This window comes from Aspergillus multicolor (assembly GCF_047715735.1).
Source record: "Aspergillus multicolor strain CBS 133.54 unplaced genomic scaffold BDW74scaffold_5, whole genome shotgun sequence".
NCBI classification, from domain to species: domain Eukaryota; kingdom Fungi; phylum Ascomycota; class Eurotiomycetes; order Eurotiales; family Aspergillaceae; genus Aspergillus; species Aspergillus multicolor.
In genome coordinates this window covers 409,539-423,159 of record NW_027395956.1, presented here as the reverse complement: position 1 = coordinate 423,159, position 13,621 = coordinate 409,539, and the positions used below count along the sequence as shown (strand labels likewise).

The 13,621-nt window shown below is 56.1% G+C and overlaps 3 protein-coding genes across 3 annotated transcripts; all 3 read left to right on the top strand.

The window, feature by feature from the left end:
* Nucleotides 1–1,444: 1,444 nt before the first annotated feature.
* On the top strand, nt 1,445–9,458 carry BDW74DRAFT_112331 (uncharacterized protein). Its single transcript, XM_073721814.1, has 4 exons — nt 1,445–2,020; nt 2,113–2,288; nt 2,357–8,422; nt 8,507–9,458. Exons 1-4 carry the CDS (start codon nt 1,664–1,666, stop codon nt 9,273–9,275), a joined length of 7,368 nt encoding a protein of 2,455 aa, XP_073586469.1. The 5' UTR covers nt 1,445–1,663; the 3' UTR covers nt 9,276–9,458.
* Nucleotides 9,459–10,234: 776 nt separating this feature from the next.
* Nucleotides 10,235–11,702, top strand: BDW74DRAFT_189184 (metallophosphoesterase family protein). The gene is made up of 2 exons (XM_073731908.1): nt 10,235–10,512; nt 10,583–11,702. The coding sequence occupies exons 1-2, from the start codon at nt 10,380–10,382 to the stop codon at nt 11,635–11,637; spliced, it is 1,188 nt and encodes a 395-aa protein (XP_073586468.1). The 5' UTR covers nt 10,235–10,379; the 3' UTR covers nt 11,638–11,702.
* A 714-nt stretch (nt 11,703–12,416) lies between these two features.
* On the top strand, nt 12,417–13,475 carry BDW74DRAFT_175521 (alpha/beta fold hydrolase; the record flags this gene model as incomplete). Its single annotated transcript, XM_073728352.1, has 3 exons — nt 12,417–12,794; nt 12,875–13,228; nt 13,296–13,475. The coding sequence occupies 3 exons, from the start codon at nt 12,417–12,419 to the stop codon at nt 13,473–13,475; spliced, it is 912 nt and encodes a 303-aa protein (XP_073586467.1).
* Between the last annotated feature and the right edge of the window lie 146 nt (nt 13,476–13,621).

The following is a 13,621-nucleotide window of genomic DNA, read 5'->3' as shown; positions in this document are numbered from 1 at the left end:
GAATCAGCCGAATTGAGTGGGCCAGTACTACAGAGTATTCTTTACGAGCAATACCATCTTACCATGAGGTAACAGTTACTGACCGCAACGTGCTCGGACCCAAGTAGAATGCCCAGGAACGTGGTGTGACACTCAGCGTGGGCAAGCGGCCATGTCTTGGAATTAAATTGATGTCTCAAATTCATTTGAGTGCGATTCTCCAATGATGCAATTGGGTGGAGATAGCGGTGGTTGCTTCCTGTTTGACATTAGTGACAGAGCTAAGCACCTTATCGCTCCCTCAGATTGGTGCTTGATAACTTACGAGAGGCAGCCAAGGTTTGATCTATAACGCCATGAAGGCTGGGCAGTGATCTATCTTTCCGGTAATAAAATACAGGACTGTAATTTGCAAGTGCCATGCTCCACGGCACGAACCGTTAGCAATGGCATTCAGCCGTGGGACCTGCCAAGCCGCACTTGCCCTAAAGAGATCGGGTCTTGATCAGTTCCCCACTGTGCTCTCCCACTCTCGCTTCCCACAATCCCACCTGTACCTGCAGTCTGAGACAGGGGTATGCATTATCGCGAAGCAGAAAAAGCAGCAGACGCAAAAAGGGGTGAAACGACCACATTTTGAGAGTCAGCTCGTGAAGAATTGCCCGATGCTGTCATAATGCTGACACGAGACGCGGCAAACTCAAAGTAAGAGATTTTCAGGGTCGAGGCTCTATCTGCCTGATAAACAGCCAATACTAAGATGGCAAAGCTCCACGGCCCCGTCGGTTTCACTGCGTAGGGCTTGGAACCCGACGATACGCCGCAGATACGGAGATTCTCCCGACACAGCAGAGATTTTTTTTTCTCTCCTTTCCAGGCACGCACGAGATGGCCACGCCCTGCCCATGGGCTCACCATAGCGGCCCTGGGTATAGATGGATAAAACGCCTGCCGACTTCCGGCCCCGGGATTCGATTCAGCAAGGGTCTGACCTTACGACTGGGGAGACGGATATTTGTAGCAGTTCCATTGTCTACTCTACAGGACTCCATCCAGTGTACACTACCACACCGGTACGCAGATATTGAGTTTGCCTGTCTCCCACCGTGGCAGCTCAGCCCAGCAGCCAGCTCCAGGCGAGTCGGCTACAGCCTCCTCCTACAGGCTACTACCAGCTATAGTCGGCCTTAGTGTCGGGGAGACCGTGACTTCAGAGGATCGGTGTGGACCTCGTATTTATTCTTAGCAATAGTCCTCACGCGAGTTTCATTCGCTCACCACCGCCTCTTATCATAAGGCTCATCTCTTCCCCATCCCGCAGGGGTTCGCTCGCTCTGCTGTGCTTTTGCTTTTGACTAACTTTGGCTTGACTTTGTGACCTGCTGTTTGTCTTGTCGTTGTCTGCTTTTGCTCTTTATCTCTCTTCCTGCGAGTCTTGCGCTCGTTTACATTCGTTTACTTCTGTTCTCCACGCTCCGCTATCTTACGCTTACACCTACCTCACCTACCTCACCATCTACCCACGACAAAGAGAACCGGAAAACCAGAGAGAGCTCAAAGTCCAGCCCCGTCCAGTCCATGTTTCACTCATAGCTAGACAGACTCTCAGTGCGCATTTTCGCACCGTCACTCGTTTCGTTTCCCGCACGATCGCTTTCGCTCTCTGAGCTTCGCGAACTAAGGTATGGTGCGCCTCACAACGCTCGCGAGCAGCGCTCTGCTGCTGGCCTCAACAACAACAGCATGGCCCTACGACGAGTCGCTCGTCGGCTACAATATCAACACGAACAAAACCGCGACCGACCCGGCCGACTACGACGGGTCGTGGGCCGACAACCACGACTACCACCCGTCGCCCGACAACTGGCGGTTCCCCTTCTACACGCTGTTCATGGACCGCTTTGTGAACGGCGACCCGACGAACGATAATATTAATGGCACGACGTTTGAGCACGACCTGGATTCGAATCAGATGAGGCATGGGGGTGATGTTGCGGGGTTGGTCGATACGTTGGATTATTTGCAGGGGATGGGGATTAAGGTACACCACAGACACTTCCACCATACCATGTTCGAGCGGGCATTGGAGATGGGATGGAAAAGAGAGAAAATGAATACTGACAAGATAATTAGGGATTATATCTCGCCGGAACACCGCTCATGAACCAGCCCTGGGGCTCGGACGGATACTCGGCGCTCGACACAACCCTGCTCGACCAGCACTTTGGCACGATCAGCGTGTGGCAGGAGGCGATTACGGAAATCCACAAGCGCGGGATGTACGTCCTGTTCGATAACACCATTGCGACGTGAGTCCTCTCTCCAAATTATCCTAATTTCCCTCCCAAAGACTCTCACTAACCCTGATTCCGGGCAGTCTTGGCGACCTCATCGGCTTCGAAGGCCACCTCAACGACTCGACCCCCTTCTCCGAAAAAGAACACCGAGTGCAATGGAAGTCGGACAGGCACTACGTCGACTTCCACATCGGCAACACCTACAACACGACCTGCGACTACCCGCGCTTCTGGTACGAGGACGGGATGCCGGTGAACGAGTCTTTGACGTCAGGACTGGTCGGGTGCTACGACTCCGACTTCGACCAGTACGGCGACATTGAAGCGTTTGGCGTGTGGCCCGATTGGAAGCGCCAGCTGGCCAAGTTCGCGTCTGTCCAGGACCGTCTGCGCGAGTGGCATCCGACGGTGCGGGAGCGGCTCATCAAGCACACGTGCATGATCATCAAGACGTTTGACATCGATGGGATCCGGTACGACAAGGCCACGCAGTCGACGGTTGATGCGCTGGGCGACATGTCCAAGGCGTACCGGGAGTGTGCGCGCTCTGTTGGAAAAGAGAATTTCTTCATTGCGGGTGAAATCACCGGTGGTAATACGTTTGGCTCGATTTATTTGGGACGAGGCCGCCAGTCAAACCAGGTTACTGCGGTCGGCAGCCAAGCCGATGCCATGAAGCTGACCAACACCAGCGACCCGCAGCTGTTTCTGCGCGAGGCGGGCCATGAGGCCATTGATGCCGGTGCATTCCATTACTCGACTTACCGTGCACTGACCCGGTTCTTGGGGATGGACGGGCAGCTCGATGCAGGCTACGATGTGCCCGTTGACTGGGTCGAGGCGTGGGATCAGATGGTGCGCACGAACGACCTGATCAACGCGAACACGGGCGTCTTCGACCCGCGCCACATGTACGGCGTCACGAACCAGGATGTGTTCCGGTGGCCGGCGATCATGTGGGGTGTTGAGAGGCAGATGCTAGGCACGTTCATCACGACGCTGATGCTCCCTGGTATCCCGCTGCTACTATGGGGCGAGGAACAGGCGTTCTACGTGCTTGATGCGACGGCCAGCAACTATATCTACGGTCGGCAGGCGATGAGTTCGGCGACGGCATGGAAGACACACGGCTGTTTTGCGCTCGAGTCCTCGCAGTACTACCAGTGGCCGCTGGTTGCTGCGCTGGACGGCTGCATGGATGACAGCGTGGCATATGACCACCGCGACCCTGCGCATCCGCTGCGGAACATGCTCAAGCACATGTACCAGATGCGTGTGGACTATCCGATGCTGAATGACGGGTATATCATCGAGACGTTGTCGAACCAGACGACGGAGATCCTGTACCCTGGTTCCAACACCACGACGACGGAGACGGGCTTCTGGAGTGTACGCCGTGATTTGAACACCGAGACGCAGGACTTTGGGTCTACGGCCAAGAATGCGTCGGTCTGGCTGGTCTACAGCAACATGAACCGCACGCACACGTACGAGTTCGACTGCTCCGACAACGAGACCGCGCTTATCGCCCCCTTCCCCAGCGGCACAACCGTCCGCAACCTCTTCTCGCCGTACGACACCATCAAGCTCATCGACAGCACGGTGAAACATGGCTACAATGGTTCCAGTGACTACAACGGCTGCTACCCCAACATGACCATGAACCGGTACGAGTTCCGCGCGTACGTCAAGGAGAGTCTCTGGAAGGGCCCCAAGCCCATGATCACCAAGTTCCAGCCGGGCGACGACGAGAACAACGGACATGATAGTCCTCTACGCTCCACCGTCGCCCCCAACGCCTTCGAGACCGTGCAGATCAAGCTGCAGTTCTCCGAGGCCATGGACTGCGACTCCATCACCGACAGCATCAGCTTCAACTCGTCCACCGAGTCCGGCAAGAAACCCTCCATCGACAGCAACAGCATCTCCTGCGGCAGTATCTCCGACGTCGCAAACAGCAACGTCACCGGCCACATCCCCGGCAAATTCCAATGGGTCGCGAACCTGACGAACGTGTACAACGGCATCCACCGGGTGACGGTCAACAACGTCTCCAACGAGGCCGGCGACGAGTACACCAACGCCATCGACCACTTCCTGTTCCGGATCGGACAGATCGACAACCCCATGGTCTTCTACTCGGCTAACTACTCATCTTCCTTGCTGCACGAACGCGATGACAAAACATTCTTCATCCAGCACCACGCCGCGGGCGCCGACAAATACCGCTATTCCACAAACTGGGGCACGACCTTCTCCAACTGGACCACCTACAAAGGCGGCAACGACACCATCACAATCCAAGACTGGAGCGGCACCAAGGCGCAAGAGTGGGACGGACACCACATCCGCGTCGAATACTGGTCGCGCTGGACTGGCAGCTCCTCACACGTTCAGGAAGGCGATAGCGGCTGGAACCACAAGTCCCAGCGCCGGTTCCCGCACGCCTTCTTCAACGGGCCGTACAATCAGTACGGATACGACGGCGGCCTGGACAACAAGATCGTGCTGGACGCCGGCGGCGACAACTACTGGAAGTACCACTTCACGTACGAGTGGCCGGCCGTCGGGCAGCTGAACGTGTGGGGGATGAACCCCGACGGGGAGCCCGATCAGTCCTGGGTGCTTGGAGACGTCGACGGGGATAACGTGCTCGACCGCATGCCGCCTTCTTCGCTCTCGCCAACCCTGCTCAATATCTCGGATCACCCGCCAAAACCCTACATCTCGTGGAAGCTGTATATCAATGACGCGACGCTGCACTATACCAAGGTTCCTGTAGGGCACCAGAGCAAGCAGATCGCCATGTTTGTGCTGTTTTGGATTATCCCCCTGCTCAGCGGTGCCGGGTGCGTGTACATCTTCATGAAGTCGTTCTACAAGGTCAAGTTCAATGAGATTGGTGCTGCGGGGGCGAGTACGGAGATGAAGTCTCTTGTTCCCTTGGCCCTCCGCCGCAAGATGAAGGAGCTGCGTGTTGGATCGGGCGCTGCAAAGCCGAACCCGCTGATGCGGTTGGCTGAGAAATCCGGCTTCATGCAGAGCACGACAGCCCTAGGCGCCGTCGGTGCCGCAGGCAAGCGCCGCATGGTTCTCATCGCGACAATGGAGTACGACATTGAGGACTGGGCGATCAAGATCAAGATCGGTGGACTTGGAGTCATGGCGCAGCTCATGGGCAAAACGCTCGGCCACCAGGACCTCATCTGGGTTGTGCCGTGTGTAGGAGGCGTCGACTACCCCGTCGACACGCCCGCCGAGCCCATGACCGTCACGATCCTGGGCCAGGCATACCAGGTGAACGTGCAGTACCACGTGCTGAAGAACATTACATACGTGCTCCTCGACGCACCCGTCTTCCGCCAGCAGACCAAATCCGAGCCGTACCCGGCGCGCATGGACGATTTGGACTCGGCCGTCTACTACTCCGCCTGGAACCAGTGTATCGCCGAGGCAATCAAGCGCTTCCCTGTTGATCTGTACCATATCAATGACTACCACGGCTCTGTGGCGCCTCTTTACCTGTTACCGGGTACAATCCCCGCCTGTCTCTCGCTGCACAACGCCGAGTTCCAGGGTCTCTGGCCGATGCGCACGCAGAAGGAGAAAGAGGAAGTCTGCTCCGTGTTCAACCTGGACGTCGAGACCGTCCGCAACTACGTGCAGTTCGGCGAGGTGTTCAACTTGTTGCATGCGGGTGCCTCGTACCTCCGCGTGCACCAGCAGGGCTTCGGCGCCGTCGGCGTGTCCAAGAAATACGGAAAGCGCTCGTACGCGCGATACCCCATTTTCTGGGGATTACGCAAGATCGGAAACCTCCCCAACCCGGACCCCAGCGATGTCGGCGAGTGGACGAAGGGCGAGATGGTGAAAGATGAAGATATCCGCGTCGATCCGGACTTCGAGGGCAACCGTGGCGAGCTCAAGCGCCAGGCACAGGAGTGGGCAGGCCTCGAGCAGAACCCCGACGCGGACCTTTTGGTCTTTGTTGGGCGTTGGTCCATGCAGAAGGGTGTTGATCTCATTGCGGATGTTATGCCCGCTGTCCTGGAAGCGCGACCCAACGTGCAACTCATCTGCGTTGGCCCCGTCATCGATCTGTACGGGCGCTTTGCGGCGCTGAAACTCGACCGCATGATGAAGGTCTACCCTGGCCGTGTCTTTTCTCGTCCTGAATTCACTGCTCTCCCCCCGTATATCTTCTCCGGTGCGGAGTTCGCGCTTATCCCCTCGCGTGACGAGCCCTTTGGTCTGGTGGCCGTCGAGTTCGGAAGAAAGGGTGCGCTTGGTATTGGAGCAAGGGTTGGTGGACTGGGCCAGATGCCCGGATGGTGGTATACCGTTGAGTCGGTGTCGACGTCGCATCTGCTCACGCAGTTCAAGCTTGCCATTGACGCTGCCCTGAACTCCAAGATTGAGACGCGTGCCATGATGCGCGCGCGCTCGGCGAAGCAGCGCTTCCCTGTTGCGCAGTGGGTGGAGGATCTGGAGATTCTGCAGTCTACTGCGATTAATGTCCATGATAAGGAGGTGAGCAAGGGGCATAATGCGGGCCGGCCGATGACGCCTACCACGCCTGCTGGGGCACTTACTCCGGGGGCCATGACGCCTGGTGCCATGACACCTTCAAGGCCCGGCACTGGGCTCTCGCAGGGCCTGGGGGCTGCGCTGTCTGTTCCGCACTCGAGGAATAGCAGTTACTCCAACCTCAACAGGCTGAGTGATATCGGTACGCACGCCCAGAGGAACGTTACCGAGCAGCAACCCCGGCAATCATCTACCGGCGGTGGTGGTCTGCAGCGTTCTTTGTCCCTTGGTGTCCGCTCTGGCCCTGGTCACCGTCGTGGCCGCGAGCAGAAGCAGATCGGCGACGGCGACAACATCCCCGAAGCCAACGAGGACGAGCACGAGCACAGCAACAGCGACACCGAGTCCGTGGCCGACTACTTCGAAGACGACGAGTACACGCTCACCCCGGCCCAGATCGAAGAGAGCCGCCGCGCCCAAGCCGCCCGCTCCAGCTCCTACAACATGAACGCCAGCCACAACTCCCTGCAGCCGCCGACCTCGCCCCTCCCTCAACCCCCCATGTCCCCCGGCTCCCCCGGCGCAGAGCACGCCCTCCTCCCGATCCCCAAGCCCTTCGCCGAGCCCGGCAACCGCCTCTCCAGCGCGTCCGTTTTGTCTCTGGACTCCGTCGTCGGCGGCAAAAAGGACTTCAAGCTGCAAAAAGTTGACCCCTTCTTCACGGACTCCAACGGCGAATTCGCCCGCACCTTCGAGCAGCAGCTCGAGTCGCTGAACGGCTCCAACTCCGAGACACAGCTGTGCATTGAAGAGTTCCTTGTCAAGTCTGAACGCCGCTGGTTCGACCGTTTCCGCGACGCAAAGCTCGGCCGCATCAAGTCACCCACCCCGTCCATCTTCCGCGATAACCACCTCAACAGCCACGCGGGCAGCCGCAACGGGTCACCGGATGGGTCTTTGTACGTGGACGTCGACGTCAATGCCCCCCGCCACAGCGGCGACGCCATGCACGAGTCCGACGATACAGACGATGAGTTCCTGCTCGGCAAGGACTATGTCCCGCCCACGGGGTTGAAGAAGTGGATGCAGATCAAGATCGGCGATTGGCCGGTATACACGCTGTTCCTGGCGCTGGGTCAGATCATCGCGGCCAACAGTTACCAGATCACCCTGTTGACGGGTGAAGTCGGTCAGACGGCTGAGAAACTGTATGGCATTGCGACCGTGTACGCGATTACCTCTGCGTGCTGGTGGCTGGTGTTCCGGTACTTCAAGAGCATTGTCTGTCTTTCTACCCCGTGGTTCCTGTACGGCATTGCGTTCCTGTTCATTGGGTCGGCGCACTTCGAGTCCGATTCCTTTACACGCGGTTGGATCCAGAATGTCGGCAGTGGGTTCTACTCTGCGGCATCTTCGTCCGGTTCCATCTTCTTCGCGCTGAACTTTGGCGATGAGGGTGGTGCACCCGTCAGCAAGTGGATTTTCCGCGCCTGTGTCGTGCAGGGGCTGCAGCAGGTTTATGTCATTGCGCTTTGGTACTGGGGGTCCACGATGGCCGCTGCTTCCAGTGAGGGTCTTCTCACGACAGACAACCAGATCTCGAATACCTGGAAGATGACGTACGTACCAACCAAGCCCTAACTCACCCTCCCCCTTTCCCCTACAACATCTTCCTGGGCTGTCAGCTAACATTACTTGTGTAGGGCCATCTGCTACCCAATCGCCATGCTCCTTTGGGGCATCGGACTCCTGCTAATCTTCGGACTCCCCAACTACTACCGCCAAAAGCCCGGCAAAGTCCCCTCCTTCTACAAATCGCTCTTCCGCCGCAAAATCGTCCTGTGGAACTTTGTCGCCGTCATCCTACAGAACTTCTTCCTGTCCGCCCCCTACGGCCGCAACTGGTCGTTCCTGTGGACATCCGCCCACGCCTCCGCCTGGCAGATCGTCATCCTCTGCGTCGTCTTCTTCGGCATCCTCTGGTGTGTATTCCTCTACATCGTCTCGACCTTCTCAAAGCAGCACTCCTGGTTCCTGCCCGTGTTTGCATGTGGCCTTGGCGCCCCGCGCTTCCTGCAGATCTGGTGGGCTATCTCGGGAATCGGATACTATCTCCCCTGGGTCGCCGGCGGGTATACCGGCGGCGCTCTGGTAAGTCGCAGTCTGTGGCTGTGGCTCGGTGTGCTGGATAGCATCCAGGGCTTAGGGTTCGGTATTATCCTGCTGCAGACCCTAACCCGGATGCACATGTGCTTCACGCTCATTGTGTCCCAGATCCTGGGTTCCATTGCGACGATTGTGGCGAGAGCCTGTGCGCCTAATAATGTTGGGCCCGGCCCCATATCGCCCGATATGACAAAGGGTGCTGGGGAACTCGCGAACGCCTGGTTCTGGGTTGCCCTGTTTTGCCAGTTACTTGTTTGTGCGGGTTTCCTCCTTTTCTTTAGGAAGGAGCAGCTTTCGAAGCCTTAGGCTTTTGCTACTCCATGTCTCGTCTCGTCAGATGGAGCTGTCTGGGCTCCCGTCTGGCGGGTTCGGGCTGTCATATTTATCATGTATACCTCTACCTCTACCTCTACCTCTACATACCTCATCTTGTTGCCTTCTCCATGGAGTATCGGCGTTACATTCCTTCTCATCTGCATTGTCATCTCTTTTCTTTTTCTTGCTTCCTATGAATTGGGGGTCATGGTCATGTTTCCATATAATGACGTGTTGTACTCTTATCCGATGTTATGTATATAGACCATGGTCGGCGTGCAGTTTTGCAGCCTGACAACCATACTCATTATTACTTAATAGACTCTCATGACACTCGAGATCCTTTGCTTCGTTTGACTAGTACACCAGCAACCCTGCCGCGATCGTATCTCTATCCTTAGGTAGGTTGTTCAGGTTCCAGGTTGAGACCAAATGTATGGTAGGACCTAGGTAAGACATCCGTCGCCGTACTTGAGCAACTTATCCAGCACACTACCAGTAGTCAGACTGGACATTCATGGCCAACAACCATTTGTGCCATCATGTTCACGAAGCTGGGAGACGAGGGACATGCAAACGGAGCTGGGCGCAAATCTCTTCACAGGCAGTGGCAATAAAGGTCCTCAGGAGAAGGGCCGTAATGCATATGGTAGTGAGATCACGACCACTCCCATGGGTAAGCTGCAATGCGGCGGTGTCTGATGATCGAGCCTCTTCCATTCTATATCCAGGCCATGGTATTTGTATTCCATCTGAGGGCTGGCTGTATAACTTTCCCTGGCAACCACTGCGTTTAGGTACTAGTTGGAGCTTCTTATATAACCAATGGATACATAGATACCTATACGCAGGCCGGATGTTAGAATGATAACAGAGACATCTCTCCATGAAAGTTCCCCTCTCTGGCCCCCAACGCCTGAGGCCCTCGATCTTGGAAATATCTGCAGCGCAACGCTAATGCAGGGGGCTGGTGCCACTCACGGCAGGCGCGGCCCCCACGTGGTATTCGCAGCTTCCTTGTTTTGGCGTCTACAAGCACTTAAGAAGCGACCGTTCCTTCTGTGAATTGCCAATTGACAGCTCAGCAGCAAGGAAATGCGTCTCTCTCCAGCCATGCTCGCGCAGACGGCGCTCGCAAGTGCCAGTGCCAGCTCTCTCGAACCCCTCCGCTTCTCGGCCAACGGCACATTCCAAATCTCCATCTTCGAGGATCTCCATTTCGGCGAGAGTAAGAACCCCCTACCCATACGCATACGAAATCCTACCCTAGTACAGCGACATCGAACTGACATTGCAAGACGCCTGGGAAACCTGGGGCCCGCGACAAGACCGCAACTCCATCACGGTTCTCAACACGATTTTGGACACCGAAACCCCCGACCTCGTCGTGCTAAACGGCGACCTAATCACCGGCGAAAACGGCTTTCTGGAAAACGCAACCGTCTACATCGACCAGATCGTCGGCCCGCTCGTTGACCGCGGTTTAACCTGGGCTTCGACGTACGGGAACCACGATCATCAGTATAACCTGTCAGCTGAAGCTCTGCTGGAAAGAGAACAGAGCTATCCCAATGCCCTGACACAGCGCATGGTCTCGGGAGACGACGCGGGAGTATCGAATTACTACCTCCCCGTCTACGGCTCAGACGGGGGCAATGATCCAGCGCTGCTGCTGTGGTTCTTCGACAGCCGCGGGGGGTTCTACTTCCAGGAGCACGACGGCTCTGGGAACGAGATCCCGCAGCCGAATTGGGTTGATAGCAGCGTTGTAGCTTGGTTTCAGAGCACGAGCAAGGCGCTGGCTGAGACGTATAACAAGACGATCCCGGCTTTGGCGTTCGTGCATATACCCACCAACGCCTCGCTCGCTGCTCAGAGCATCGTCGGCATTGACGCGAATACCGAGCCGGGGATTAACGATGATATCCCGCTCGCGCAGCAGGGGCAGGGGTGGTGCGAGGATGGGACGAATAGCGAGGACTGTGTGTATGGCGGGCAAGATGTTCCCTTTATGAAGGCGCTGCTCGAGACACCCGGGCTTCTTGGTTTGTTTTCCGGGCACGACCACGGCGATACGTGGTGCTATAAGTGGGATAATGAGTTGGAACTCCCTGGGATTGGAGGTGGGAACGGGCTGAATCTGTGCTTTGGTCAGCATTCGGGGTATGGCGGGTATGGGAGCTGGATCCGGGGATCGAGGCAGCTGCTTTTGTCCGAGGAGGCGCTGAGCAAGGGGGAAATTGATACGTGGATTCGGCTTGAGTCGGGGGGTGTTGTTGGGTCGGTTTCGTTGAATGGGACGTATGGGGTGGATGAGTATCCGGCTACGCCAAATGATATGACCCATTCTTGAATGTCAACATGGTCTATGTGCAGCAGTTCATTGATGGTATGGCCAGATTCAACGTCAAGATTTATATCGACTCTCCCTTCCGGTTTTATTCCCTTATCCTCATGGAAGAGAAAATAAATATATATATCTTCATCATGCCACGACAAGAGGATAGACTCCCATCCCAGGACGACGCAACCTGCATAAGGCAAACCCAATTGGATAACAGACACAGTGTCAGCAGCTAGGTTCGGAGAGAATGAGTCGACATCTTGCTCTTTGGTTCAGGCCTCACCGTCACTGCTCGACCACGGCCCAGACATCGCTTGTGGGTCTATACGGTGTCGCCTCGATTTTCCATTTGTCTGGCCATTACCCTCATTAGACTTTCAACATGTAGGATTGACAGTGAACTGCTTGTTTCAGGTTTATCTGTCGCAACAATGCATTGCAGTGACTTAAAACGCCCCGGCAATTGACTTTTCCCCTACCATACGGTATCTTCCCTGATGGATGCAGATGACAGACTGTCAAGACAAAAACGAGCCGTTCCGATCCAAAGCTTTACTGTGGGTCTTCCCAGAGCGCCCATCGCATCGGTAACTCTGCTAACCTAACTCAAATGCCCTAAGCGAGATCTCTAATGCGTCCGTCCGAGTTAAACGCGCGTTACACTCGTCTATTGGTCCTCTAGCAACAAGAGGGTCTTTCCATTGAATACATACATATAAAGCTCTAATCCCTCCCTCAAACCAAATGATCTCATCCAATCTTCTCATCATAACCACCAACCAAACACGATGGCCACACCAACCACCCAACCCCGCACCCTCACTGTCCCGCACCTCGGCGGAACAACAGCCTCCTACGCCCTCTCAAACAACAAACTCAACCCCTCAAAGCCAACCTGCATCTTCATAAACTCAATGTGCATGACAAGCGCCCTGTACGATCCCCAATTCGCCGATGAATCTTTAACAAGCGCCATAAACCTCCTTGCCGTCGAGCCGCTAGGCCACGGCGGCACCAGCTGCCCATCCGAGCACTTCACGTACTGGGACAGTGCGATCATGGCGCTGCAGGTTCTGGATGCGCTGGGTATCAAAGAGGCGTTTGCGCTCGGCACGAGTCAGGGGGCGTGGATTGTGGCGCGGATGGCGCTGCTTGCGCCGGAAAGAGTAATCACTCCCCCCCCCCCCCATGTGTTTCATACCATTGTTCTTAAAAATAGAGGAAAACTAATAAAGATGGTGTGTAGATAAATGGCCTCATCCTCCTCGGCACCTCCCTCGACTCCGAATCTGCGGATTCGCGGACCAAAGGATGCTGGGATCCGGTACCCCTACTAAAGCCGTTCTACGAGCGGTGGACGAGTCCCGTTCCAACGCCCGAGTTCGTCGTGGAAGAGGACTGGTGCAATATGGTTGGGGCGATGGGGTTCGGCGCGTATGCGACGGACGAGCGGGTGCGCTTCTGGACGAACACGCTGCAGAGTGTTTATCGCGGTGATGAGGGGCGGAAGAAGGTGCGTATGGCGCTGGGGTGTTTGCTTGAGCGGGATGGGCTGCTGCTTAGGGTTGGGGATGTGGTGTGTCCGGTTTATTGGTTGCAGGTATGTCAGAGCTACCCAAGGTTGGCTTGATGGACAAGAGGGAATGGAGACTAATGGTGGCATCTAGGGCACCGACGACACGCCCTTCGCAACGACTGTGCAGCCAGAACAGATCCGGCTTTTTACGCAGTCCAAGGAGGCGAAGTTGGAGATTATCGAGGGGGGTGCGCATTATCTGAATGCGACGCATCCGGAGAAGGTCAATGAGACTATTCTGGCCATGGTCCGGAAGTACGGCGCGCAATAAAAACAACATTTCAGAATTAGTCAAACCTAGCTATGATACGTATGGTCGAGGGCATCTCCAAGTAAATACTCAAACATCAAAACCGACCATGGCCGGAGCTGGTAGCAAGCGTAAACCAACGCACGGATCCCTGAGCTAACGAAAAA